General features: G+C 50.1%; 1 protein-coding gene across 1 annotated transcript in view; it reads left to right on the top strand.

The window, feature by feature from the left end:
* The window catches only part of MMP17 (matrix metallopeptidase 17), a 195889-nt gene that overhangs the window by 148149 nt on the left and 34722 nt on the right, over positions 1-13018 (top strand). The window contains exon 4 of the mRNA XM_069215344.1: positions 8619-8902. Within this exon, the coding sequence (XP_069071445.1) occupies positions 8619-8902 (284 nt within the window). The remainder of the gene's footprint in view (positions 1-8618; positions 8903-13018) is intronic.

Below are 13018 nucleotides of genomic sequence, written 5' to 3'. Positions count from 1 at the left end.
GGCTCTGGGCCAGAGTCCACTTTGTCCATCTCTTAAAGGGTCTTTGGCTTTACCAATGCTTTTTGGCAATGCAGTTTGGGTAAAAAGAATAAAGACGCAGGCGTGCGTTATAATTTGGGCACTATTGGCTTTTTCTTTCAATTTACTGATCTAAAATGGTGGTGCACTCGGAAAGGAAACAACCAATGTCAAAGCCAATAGGTCTCACCTTATGAAACTATTGGCTTTACTAGCACTGTTTAGAGGGTGGGGTTAGGGAAGACACACAAGAAAGAAAGCAAAATAGTAGGATTGTTTTCCTAGAGGTGTAGACCACAACACGGAAAGAGCAACTTAGAGCACAGAGTTTGGTGCCTTTTGGGGAAGATGCACACAAGGGAGAGAGTAGCATGGAGCATGAGGCAGGGTGTTTTCAGGAGAAGATCAGCATGAGGGAGAGAGCAATACATCGTGGAGGATGGGCAGTTTGCAAGAAGGAAGCACATAAGGGAGAGAGAAACATGGGTCGTGTGCGTATTTTGGAGGTGAGAGACGCACACAAGGGAGAGAGTAACAAGGTGTGCAGGGGAGGTTTTGTGGGTGGGGAAAGCACACGAGGGAGAGAGCAACACAGAGTTTGGGGGTGGAGGGGATTGCAGGACTAAAATCACTCAAGATAAAGCACAACACCGAGCAGGAGGGCGAGGTTGTATTTTAGAATAAACAATTGACACAAAATGGCCTGATGTCCTTTCCTTATTCTCACTCTGTCAAACTGTTCTTCAAATAATGACAGCTACAAAGACAGAGACACACAGTTATCAGCTTTCAATGACACTTTGCTCATAACACATTAACAGAAAAGAGAATGTCAACACAAATTAAATACTATGAATATATTTGAACGGACTTCATTATCACGTTGCAAGAGAAAATAACATGAACTAAATGTGCATTCTACATTAATCAGGCACATGCACCTTTGATTGATTAGGTCACTTAACCAAAAAAGAAGCACACCTACAAGACTAAAGAAATAATAATCATGACAGAAGAGCCCCCAGTCACAGACCAGGGACCCTCTGCAACAGAGGGGAAGGAAGCGCCCAAAGCGCAGGGCTAAGACCCTCTTCCACATATCCGAGGGGGTGGTAAGAGCCCCCCAGCACAGGGTTACGACCCTCTGAGATAGATACAAGGGGTGGTAAGAGCCCCCCCAGCATAGGGCTGTGACCCTCTGCCATAGATACAAGGGGTGGTAGGAGCCACCAGCACAGGGCTATGACCGTCTGAGATAGATACAAGGGGTGGTAAGAGCCCCCGTTGCTCACGGTTGTGACCCTCTGCCATAGATTCAAGGGGTTGTAAGAGCCCCCCAGCACAGGGCTGTGACCCTCTGCCACAGATACAAGGGGTGATAAGAGCCCCCAAGCACAGGGCTGTGACCCTCTGCCATAGATACAAGGGGTGGTAAGAGCCCCCAGCACACGGCTGTGACCCTCTGCCATAGATACAAGGGGTGGTAAGAGCCCCCCAGCACAGGTCTATGACCCTCTGCCACAGATACAAGGGGTGATAAGAGCCCCCAGCTTTGACCCTCTGCTATAGATACAAGGGGTGGTAAGAGCCCCCAGCACAGGGCTATGACCCTCTGCCATAGATACAAGGGGTGGAAGGTGCCCCCCCAGCACAGGGCTATGACCCTCTGCCATAGATACAAGGGGTGGTAATAGCCCCCCCCCCCAGCACAGGGCTATGACCCTCTGCCATAGATACAAGGGGTGGTAGGAGCCCCCAGCACAGGGCTGTGACCCTCTGCCATAGATACAAGGGGTGGTAGGAGCCCCCAGCACACGGCTGTGACCCTCTGCCATAGATACAAGGGGTGGTAAGAGCCCCCCAGCACACGTCTGTGACCCTCTGCCACAGATACAAGGGGTGATAAGAGCTCCCCAGCACAGGGCTGTGACCCTCTGCCATAGATACAAGGGGTGGTAAGAGCCCCCCAGCACACGGCTGTGACCCTCTGCCATAGATACAAGGGGTGGTAAGAGCCCCCCAGCACAGGGCTATGACCCTCTGCCACAGATACAAGGGGTGATAAGAGCCCCCAGCTTTGACCCTCTGCTATAGATACAAGGGTGATAAGAGCCTCCAGCACAGGGCTATGACCCTCTGCCATAGATACAAGGGGTGGTAAGAGCTCCCAGCACAGGGCTATGACCCTCTGCCATAGATACAAGGGGTGGTAGGAGCCCCCAGCACAGGGCTATGACCCTCTGCCATAGATACAAGGGGTGGTAAGAGCCCCCCAGCACAGGGTTGTGACCCTCTGCCACAGATACAAGGGGTGGTAAGAGCCCCCAGCACAGGGCTATGACCCTCTGCCATAGATACAAGAGGGGTGGGGAGAGCCCCCAGCACAGAGCTGTGACCCTCTGCCATAGATACAAGGGGTGGTAAGAGCCCCCTGTAGGAAAGTACCATCTTGCCTGGCATGTTACCCCCATATTTCACTGTGTGTATGTTGTTTTAGCCCTGGTGTCACTGGGATCCTGCCAGGCAGGACCCCAGTGCTCATAGTATGTGCCCTGTATGTGTTCCCTGTGTGGTGCCTAACTGTATCACTGAGGCTCTGCTAACCAGAACCTCAGTGGTTATGCTTTCTCTGCTTTCTAAATTTGTCACTGCAGGCTAGTGACTAAATTTACCAATTCTCATTGGCACACTGGTACACCCATATAATGCCCTTGTATATGGTACTTAGGTATCCAGGGTATTGGGGTTCCAGGAGATTCCCATGGGCTGCAGCATTTATTTTGCCACCCATAGGGAGCCCCCCAGCACAGTGCTATGACTCTGCCACAGATACAAGGGATGGTAAGAGTCCCCCAGCACAGGGCTGTGACCCTCTTCCATAGATACAAGGGGTGGTAAGATCCCCCCAGCACAGGGCTATGACCCTCTGCCATAGATACAAGGGGGGGTAGGAGCCCCCCCAGCACAGGGCTGTGACCCTCTGCCATAGATACAAGGGGTGATAAGAGCCTCCAGCACAGGGCTATGACCCTCAGCCATAGATACAAGGGGTGGTAAGAGCTCCCAGCACAGGGCTGTGACCCTCTGCCATAGATACAAGGGGTGGTAAGAGCCACCCCAGCACAGGGCTATGAACCTCTGCTATAGATACAAGGGGTGGTAGGAGCCCCCCAGCACAGGGCTGTGACCCTCTGCCATAGATACAAGGGGTGGTAAGAGCCACCCCAGCACAGGGCTATGAACCTCTGCTATAGATACAAGGGGTGGTAGGAGCCCCACCAGGCAGGGCTGTGAACCTCTGCTATAGATACAAGGGGTTGTAAGAACCCCCAGCACAGGGCTGTGACCCTCTGCCATAGATACAAGGGGTGGTAAGAGCCCCCAGCACAGGGCTATGACCCTCTGCCATAGATACAAGGGGGGTGGTAAGAGCCCCCAGCACAGGGCTGTGACCCTCTCCCATAGAGACAAGGAGTTGTAATAGCCCCCCAGCACAGGGCTGTGACCCTCTGCATAGATACAAGGGGTGGTAGGAGTCCCCCAGCACAGGGCTGTGACCCTCTGCCATAGATACAAGGGGGGGTAGGAGCCCCCCCCAGCACAGGGCTGTGACCCTCTGCCATAGATACAAGGGGTGGTAAGAGCCCCCCAGCACAGGGCTGTGACCCTCTGCCATAGATACAAGGGGTGATAAGAGCCCCCCAGCACAGGGCTATGACCCTCTGCCATAGATACAAGGGGTGGTAAGAGCCCCCCAGCACACGGCTGTGACCCTCTGCCATTGATACAAGGGGTGGTAAGAGCCCCCAGCACAGGGCTGTGGCCCTCTGCCATAGATACAAGGGGTGGTAAGAGCCACCACAGCACAGGGCTATGAACCTCTGCTATAGATACAAGGGGTGGTAGGAGCCCCACCAGGACAGGGCTGTGAACCTCTGCTATAGATACAAGGGGTGGTGAGAGCCCCCAGCACAGGGCTGTGACCCTCTGCCATAGACACAAGGGGTGGTAAGAGCCCCCAGCACAGGGCTGTGACCCTCTGCCATAGATACAAGGGGGGTGGTAAGAGCCCCCAGCACAGGGCTGTGACCCTCTGCCATAGATACAAGGGGTGATAAGAGCCCCCAGCACAGGGCTATGACCCTCTGCCATAGATACAAGGGGTGGTAAGAGCCCCCAGCACAGGGCTATGACCCTCTGCCATAGATGCAAGGGGTGGTAAGAGCCCCCCAGCACAGGGCTATGACCCTCTGCCATAGATACAAGGGGTGGTAAGAGCCCCCAGCACAGGGCTGTGACCCTCTGCCATAGATACAAGGGGGGTGGTAAGAGCCCCCAGCACAGAACAGTGACCCTCTGCCACACATGTGAGTAGTAGGACCCTTTATCTTTGAGCACATAACACACTGTCCTCATGTACATGGATCTTATGGACAAAACCTCTAGTTCCCAAAAGGCTTGATTTTAGGAACTCCATCCCCCAGAGGACAGTGCCCTGGTCCACGGATCTCCAGGGGCGGTACCCCGGCAGAGCACTGAGTTTTACATATTGTGCTACAGCCCTTGTGTTGTGTGAGGCACTCCTCCTGCCTTTTCTTATTCTTCTGCAATCTGCACATGGACGTCACACGGGTCACGGGGTGGGCGTGCCCTTGTGACCCTAGGCAGTGCCGCTGCGAACCCTGTCCTCAGAGATGGCAAAAGTAGAGCCAAGACACAGAACAGTGCCTTGAGGGCCGCGGCTGAGATTCTGCAGCTCTCACTGGGGAATCAGTACCCACAGCAGTGTGATACTCACTCTAGAATGCGTCATAACATGAAACGCATTTTCAAAAGTATACACATTTCCAACCTGTTTCCCTTACTCATTGTTGTGAATACAGGAAGAATTATGTTCGAGTAAAACTTTCACCTCTGTGATTGACACAACCGATACTGTTCTACAAGTGATCACAAAACAAAACTAATTAACAATGATTTGGTGTAATTCGATCAATACCATAGTTCACGTTGAATAAATGATTCATATGAATTGAAACAGGTGGACATATCCACTATTGTGTTTTTAAGCAGTTTTTTGTGCCTCTCCTTGTGATTTATAAATTATTATTTTTATCTTTGAGGTATGGACTAGGCTTCAGTGATGCCAATTATCGTGATAGAAGAATCAAGGTCACTTGGTATCACTTCATGGGTATGATGTGAATTCCTGTGATGTCAGTGAGGTCAAAGAGGATGTGATGTCACTTCCGCTCCCCCTGGCATTTTGGTGAACTATCATCCATGAATCTGTAAAATGAGTGGTTCAGAATTATAAGGCAATATGTGTGTCTGTAAGGAAAGCCTCTTTTTGTATGGGGCGTGTAGCCCTGGGGTAGCCACATCCCAGGGGTGGGCTAGTGAGGCCTGAACACCGAGAGAGAGTTATTGACATCTTGGGAGTGGGCACAGTGGTGCATACTGGGATAGCCAGCTGTGGTCACCAGGTGGGAGGGAACCTTGTAGCCGCATCCTGCCCTGAGGGCACTTCTTGAGCAATAAATGGGACACCCCAGCATCCAGATGACAGATCTCAACTGACTTGGAAGAACGATGTAAGGAGGACTGCCCTGCGGCACTGAGGGACCAGCAAAGAGAGGCTGCACTGTGGAAGACTGCACCCACTGCACCTGGTGGCTAGTGAAGAGAGGGGCTGTGCCTGCTGTGTCCTGTCCAAAGAACAAGTTACCTCCAGAGCCCAGTCAAGCCAAGGGCCAGCTGACTGGGCTCCTGTGCCATGCACAAGGACGCAACAGCTGAAGAAGCCTGCTGGGGCAAGTTGATAGCCAAAAGTCTTCAAGTTGCTACCACTGCCGCCGTGCAGCACCAGGGACCAAGACCCGACGCACAGAGTTGCACTCACGTTTGCTGAACCTGGGAGTGCTGTCGGAGAGCTGCTGGGACACTCAGAAGGTCAGTTGGCGACTCAGGAAGGATTAGCCTGTGACCGCCACAATGGACGACTGGTAGTCCAGTGGTGACTGGAATTCAGCCAGACCAGAGAGAACTTTGTGGGACGTCGACCCTGCAAACAGGACCCTCCCACCATCTCCGTGGCCTGAGCAATCCCTGCAGGAAGACCCCCGTCTACTGCATCGCATCAACAAAATCCATGGAGCATCCGCAGCATCCTTCATACCTTGCATCAGGACCACTCACTAGGACTCCATTGCAACATGGGTAAAGTGTCTGAAACTGCCAAAGGACTACTTCTTGAGTGAAGGTAACTGTTCTTGAAGACCTTGGTGGTCCCCCTGATTAGCTCCCTGACAGAGTTGGTCACCCCAAGTACTTCTAACCGATCGCATTGACACATACCTAAGTTTTCTTTGATAAAGTTTCAACGTGTCCAATTTTTTGACTCTGCCAAGGCTTATTTGTGGTTGCGTGAAATTGCTTTGATTTATTATTGCTTGTAAATAATTCTATATCTGTGGAACGCCTGGTGGATCTTTTTCATTCTAGAGTCTAAATTCTCATAAAAATACAGTCTATTTTTTTATAAATTGGTGTCGAATTTCTTGAGTGTTATGTTGATTTCATCTTGAATTCTTTTGTTGCTGTTTCAGTGCTTTACGCTCGTTCCTTTGTGTAAGCCTTGCTGCTCAGAGCCACAGCTACCCAGGGGTGAGCTGAGGCTTTGACAGAGGAAACCTAAGGATCCTAAACAGGTTGCTAAGTGCATTACACGGTGAGGTTGCACAACCACACCATATGATGCACCCCATTCCCTCACAGTGTCCAAAGTCATGGTGAAGTCCAGATGAAAGAAGTGCGGGTGGTGGGTTTAGGGGTGTGAGGGAAGGGCCAGGAGGGTAATAGGGTGTCATAGTTAGGCAACACATGATTTCAAACCTGAAAAATAAGACAGGCCACAGAGTTACATTTTTCTCTGCTAACTTCAGACAACTTACAACTGCAGTGAAAAAAAGATTACTTGTATGGTTTGTGCGTGTCAGGCATGTCAGATTCAAGATTATGAGAAAATGAAGAAATAAAAATAAAGAAATATACCAAAAGACGAACCCAAATCGAAGATGCTTCAAAATGGACATTTTGTTTTAGGTGCATGTGAAGAAAAAAGCAATATTGGGAAAATAAATGTATTGTCGTTATTTTCTTTAAAACAGGGTTGTAAGAGAGGAAAGGTGAGCTAGGCCAGGAGTCTTCACACTGGAGGCTGGCCCCCCAAGGGGGGTCTCAAGAGATCCCGGGGGTGCCAGGCTCTTGCCAAAAGAAGCATTGTGCTGATAACAAGGCTTTGTTTTAAGTGGGAAGAGATGATGACCGGTAAACCGCTCCGTGATGGGTCATTGCTAGCATCTTTTGTCATTTATATCCTAGCAGGGAGTATGTGTCAAAAGGGAAGGGACTCCAAATACTCTTCAAAACCCCCACTTCAAGTAATCACACTGTGGATACCTTTACATGTTAGTAAGGCCTGCCGGACCAGAATAGTATGTTTGTCTAACATGTATTTGATTGCCTTTTTAAAAAGATGACAAAAATTAACTGCAATGTTTAAATTACCCTAGACATATTTAAACATTGCCAACTCAATAGAATAATTGTGAAAAATTTGGAGGGGGTGCCTGATGATTTTTTTGCCCCCACTGGGGGGGCGCAGCATAAAAATGTTTGAAGACCACTGAGCTAGGCTAACGCTAACTGAATATGTTGCGAAGATTTGGTCACGTGCTAGGTTCACCCCTGAAAAGTCAATGGGGTTCTCTTGGAGTCGGTGAGTCTGGTGATGTCATGTCGCAGACTGCTGGTGAGTTGTGCACGCTGGGGCCATCTGCTCTAGATTCATTGAGAGAAAGCGTGAGAAAGCCTCAGCACTGTCAGGGTTCCATGCACCTCTCAGGGCTCTGGGCCACGGTGCAACTGCACCTGCTGCACCACTGGTAGCGACGTCTACCAGATGTGGAAGACATTAGTCCAGTTCTTCTACAGGATGGCTGCTTGTAGTGTCCTGCTGGACACGTTCTAGTGTTCCAACAGCCGCTCGGCTGAGGGCTGGCTTTACACACACACCCCACACCCATCCAACACAGGCGTCACCAGTCAGGCGACCCTGCCAATAAAAAGGGCCCGCGCACGTGCCCGAGGCCAGTTACCTGAACCATGCCACTGTGTCTGTGTCACCTTCTTTCGTAGCATGAGGCCTAGGGCCCCCAACACTACACAGCTCTCTCCATCTGTTCCAAGTGATATCTGCCTTCCCTGCCTATCTATAATAAAATGATATTTTGATATTAAATACTGATCAGTAGACACTAAGCTGTTGTCAGGATATTACTAATGTTCTGGTGTATTATTGTACTCAAGAATGGCAGGTTTTATATCCGTGCAACTAAAGGGTAGGAGTCCTTGTGAAAATTGTCTAATAAAGAATGCTATGGTAGAGGATTTATAAAGCGCATGGCGACCCGAACATTGCGCTGCTGAAATAATAATGCTGTTAGTTTGGAACGTGTTTCATTAATTAATGGTGCAATGATTAAAAGCTATATAAAGGTTAAGATACAAAGTATTTCCGCTTGTTGTGGTCCCCGCAGAGTGCGCACGTTCCCGCGGGAGTCACGCCTGGGCCACGACACCGTCCGCGCCTTGATGTACTACGCGCTGAAGGTCTGGAGCGACATCACCCCGCTCAACTTCCACGAGGTGGCCGGGAACAACGCGGACATCCAGATCGACTTCTCACGGGCCGAGCACAACGACGGGTACCCCTTCGACGGACCGGGGGGCACCGTGGCGCACGCCTTCTTCCCAGGGGAGCACCACACGGCGGGGGACACCCACTTCGACGACGAAGAGTCCTGGACTTTTCGGTCATCAGGTACGTCAGGGTAAGAGAGTCGCTGCACTCCCGATATCACGCCATTAACCAATTCATTCTTTTTTGTTGTAAGTGCGGAGTGTGCGCGCGTACAGACCAGTGTGTCAGGTCACTGTGGGGCCCCCACAGGCAGGGGCTTTGGTACTGGTGACTTCCGGTGTGACAATCTGTTTTACAATTCCTGCCCCCCAAAAAAACAGCTCCCCTCCCCCCACACACTTATGGCCTCCTCCTTGTATTGCCTCTCATCCATCCAACAAAAGTGCCCCTCATCTCTCCATAGCCCCTCTCTCACATACATTTCAATTGTTTTAACGCGCTAGTAAAGACTGGATTTACTAATCCACACAGCTATCCACATAAAATATAGATCTGTCCTTTGCAGCAGGCACATTAACCCTCTGTGCTACTTCAGTCAAAACTGCCACTAGACAAAACTCCATCTCTCTCTACCAGGAGCTGTGTGATGGACACACAAGGAACTCTGCAGCAGGTGCTTTTAAATTGTAAGTTATTGCTAAACATAGCGTCTCCCCTTTCACCTCCCCCCACTGAGGTCACTGTCCCTTCTTTGCCCCCAGGTCAGCAACCAGTGCGGCCGCACCGGTCGCACTGCCCTAAAACCGACCTTGATCATAGGTGCTCATTGCAAAGCTCCTATACATAAAAAAGGCACTGGTGACCCTGTAGGCCCAAGTTAGCACCTCAGTGCACCCCCGAGCAATGTACTGAGCCCTTGGAAGACTGAATGCCAGGACCCTTCAGCAGCAAAAAGGGATGAGTGGAAATAACTACTCTGACTGCTGGTGAGGTAATAAAATACAGCACTGACAGTGGTCAGTAGGCCCGGCGCCACTGCACCTGCTGCACCAATGGTAGCCATGCCTCTGAAGCTACTTCCCGCTGAACAGAAACACAATCAAACTCAGGCCTGATGGGCCTAAACATTGAGGTGCGCCTCGAGTCTTGAGGCACAGAGAGCACGTGACCCATGGGAACAGCCATTGTGCAATGCACGAGCCGGGTACCAGAAGGGGTCAAGGTGACCTGCAGCTGGATCTGCTTATGAACCGAGATCAGGGAGCAGATTCCCAGGGTAGTTGACAAGGTGTGGGGTACTGGCCTGGAGCAAGTGGTCTAGGCAGCCATGGCCAGAGTAGGAGCAGGATGGGCACTGGGTATCCCAGAGACAGGGAGGGCTGAGACATCCAAAGGGGGGAGTTGGGAAGTTAAGCCGGTACCAATAGAAAGCTCTAAGAGGGCTGCACTAGAAAACAGCTAGACGCTATGCAACGTTATCCTTGCGCAGTGTGTCCACATCAGCGACTCATGCTAGGTTAAATCAAGGCCATTGAATGAATCCAAAAATGGCACCATCACCCGATAACACAACTGATGAGACAAAGGGCCTGGTTTGGAACTTGGTGATGGGTTACTCCGTCACAACAGTGATGGATACCCTGATGGCCGAAATATAAATCCCATTATTTCCAATGGTATTTAGATTTCAGCAGACAGGATATCCGTCACCATTGTGTCAGAGTAACCCCTCCACCAAGTTCTAATTCAGGCCCAAAATAATAAAGACTGCAGAACCAACCAACACCCTTGAACATAGAACCTGAAGCCTTCATCTCTTGTTTCCACCCTCCTGCAGATGCCTGGAATTACTTTCATGCAGGTCCCAAGCAATGACAGTGGTGCAGAGACCCACCGGGAAAGTTACCATCCCTCATCCCTGAGAGCTCGCGGTACCAGCTAACACCAGTTAGTCCTCCACTGCCGCAAACCCTCCGCTCTGCCCTGTGTTCTTCCTCTAGCCGTATGCAAAGAGTTGGAGGAACCGAGGGGCATATTTATCAATGGGTTGCGTCAGCCTTACGCCCTGTAAGGGGGCACAAGAGCGACGCAACTGCTAAGTCAGATTTATCAAGCCACACATGGCCACCTCGCGTGGCTCTGCATGGCTTGATAAATCTAGAGTAACGCAATGGAGCACAAGTCGGTGGATTGCATTTCCTTACCTACGGGAGGCGTTCCATAGGTGGAGCGTGGGTATTCTCACACAAAACCCATGGATTGTGGTGTAATTCCAGATTTACGTACACTGGTAAACCTGTGAATGCGTCTAAATGCTACGCCTTCCCAGGGGAGGCACAATGAGGAGAAGTATCTTTATTTTTCCTCCTTTTTTCCTCTTTCTGCAGCACACGTAGAAAGAGTAAAACGCCTCAGAGGATTGTTTTTGTGCAGGATGGGGCCCCTACCTGCACACAAACAAAGCTGCCTAGAACGTGTGCACCCATGCACCAAGGCTAGGGCCCCTCATCTCTCCATATCCCGTCTCTCACATGCATGTCATTTGTAAAAACTGGCTTTATTAATCCTCATGGGTGCCTGCATTGGCGCTAGGCAGCCAAAAGGCGCCGGCGCAAGGAATGGAGAGGAATGTAGCGTGATGTTAAATACAGCGCATTGCTGCCCTTTCTCTTTCACGCAGCGCAAGGCGGCTTGAAAGATTGGTAAATGTGCCCCCTTGTTCCTAGGACCTTGATGCCACCACAAGAGCTGCTGCAGAGACCTGTTTACCTGTCACTGCTGGCCACGGGATGGCACCGCCCCAAAAACACCATCCTTTGTTTATAATACCTGTTCAGTGAGCAACATTATCCACTGGCAACAGCTGTAAACCCTGATTCCCCTTTTCATATCCGTCAAACTGCTTTAATTACCCCTGGTCTCAGGGATCTTGAAGGCAGTGGCAGAAACAAGGGGGCATATTTATAATCCGTTTGCGCCGGAATTGCGTCGTTTTTTTTTACGCAATTTCGACGCAAAACTAACTCCATATTTATACTTTGGCGTTAGACGCGTCTAGCACCAAAGTCCATGGAGTTAGCGTCATTTTTTAGCGTGGACACCTGCTTTGCGTTAATTATATGCAAGGTAGGCGTTCCCGTCTAAAAAATCGACTCCGAGGCATGTGCGTCGGATTTATACTCCCAGGCAAAATTCACGTCCGGGAGTGGGCGGGTCAAAAAAAATGACGTACGCCCGCTTTTGCGCCGTTTTTTAGCGCCTGCAAAAGGCAGGCGTTAAGGGACCTATGGGCTCTGAAGAAGCCCAGAGGTGCCCTCCCATGCCCCCAGGGACACCCCCTGTCACCCTTGCCCACCCCAGGAGGACACCCAAGGCTGGAGGGACCCATCCCAGGGACATTAAGGTAAGTTCAGGTAAGTGTTTTTTTTTTTTTTTTGTGGCATAGGGGGGCCTGATTTGTGCCCCCCTACATGCCACTATGCCCAATGACCATGGCCATTGGGCAAGGGGGCATGACTCCTGTCTTTGCTAAGACAGGAGTCATTTCTATGGGGGTTGGGAGTGAAAAAAAATGGCGCAAATCGGGTTGAGGCGAAAAAATTGCCTCAACCTGACTTGCCCCATTTCTTGACGCCCAAGCCCCATATCCCCCTACGCCGGCGCTGCCTGGTGTACGTCGTTTTTTTTAACGCACACCAGACGGCGCCGGCAGATAACGCCGGCTAATGTCATTCAATAAATACGGCGCCCGCATGGCGCTTCAGAATGACGTTAGCCGGCGCTAATTTTTTTGACGCAAAACTGCGTTAGCGCAGTTTTGCGTCAAAAAGTATAAATATGGGCCTAGGTATCATAAATTTTTATGTCAATTCATGATACACAAACTCACCCTACTTTTGACCAGCAATAAAATTCAACAGTTGACACTTTGTAGTAGTGTGTTATGGATCAGCTATTGGACATGTTAATGTCACAAATACACAAACATAAATCAATCTTTTTTGTGTTGAAAATGTCAACGTTTCAACCCTGTATGATCTTTTCATGGGGCTTTAGAAGGACAAAATCTGATTCAGCGGTGTGATGCCACCTTTGTGATCAAACAAATAGCTGATGACACAAATGGAAATTACAAAAATCCTTATAGAGTAAACAATAATTTGTGCAAAACAGGTTATTGCATGAAACATCATTCATATGACTTAGAAGCACATGTTCCCTGCCTCCAGCATTTTGGTGACTCAACACCTGCCTGGATTGCCTTGTGTAATTGCCTGCACTTACCACACTAGATAT

Source organism: Pleurodeles waltl, chromosome 11 (genome assembly GCF_031143425.1).
Source record: "Pleurodeles waltl isolate 20211129_DDA chromosome 11, aPleWal1.hap1.20221129, whole genome shotgun sequence".
Classification (NCBI taxonomy): domain Eukaryota; kingdom Metazoa; phylum Chordata; class Amphibia; order Caudata; family Salamandridae; genus Pleurodeles; species Pleurodeles waltl.
Note: the sequence above shows the minus strand (reverse complement) of the source record. Positions and strands in the feature narration are given on the sequence as shown.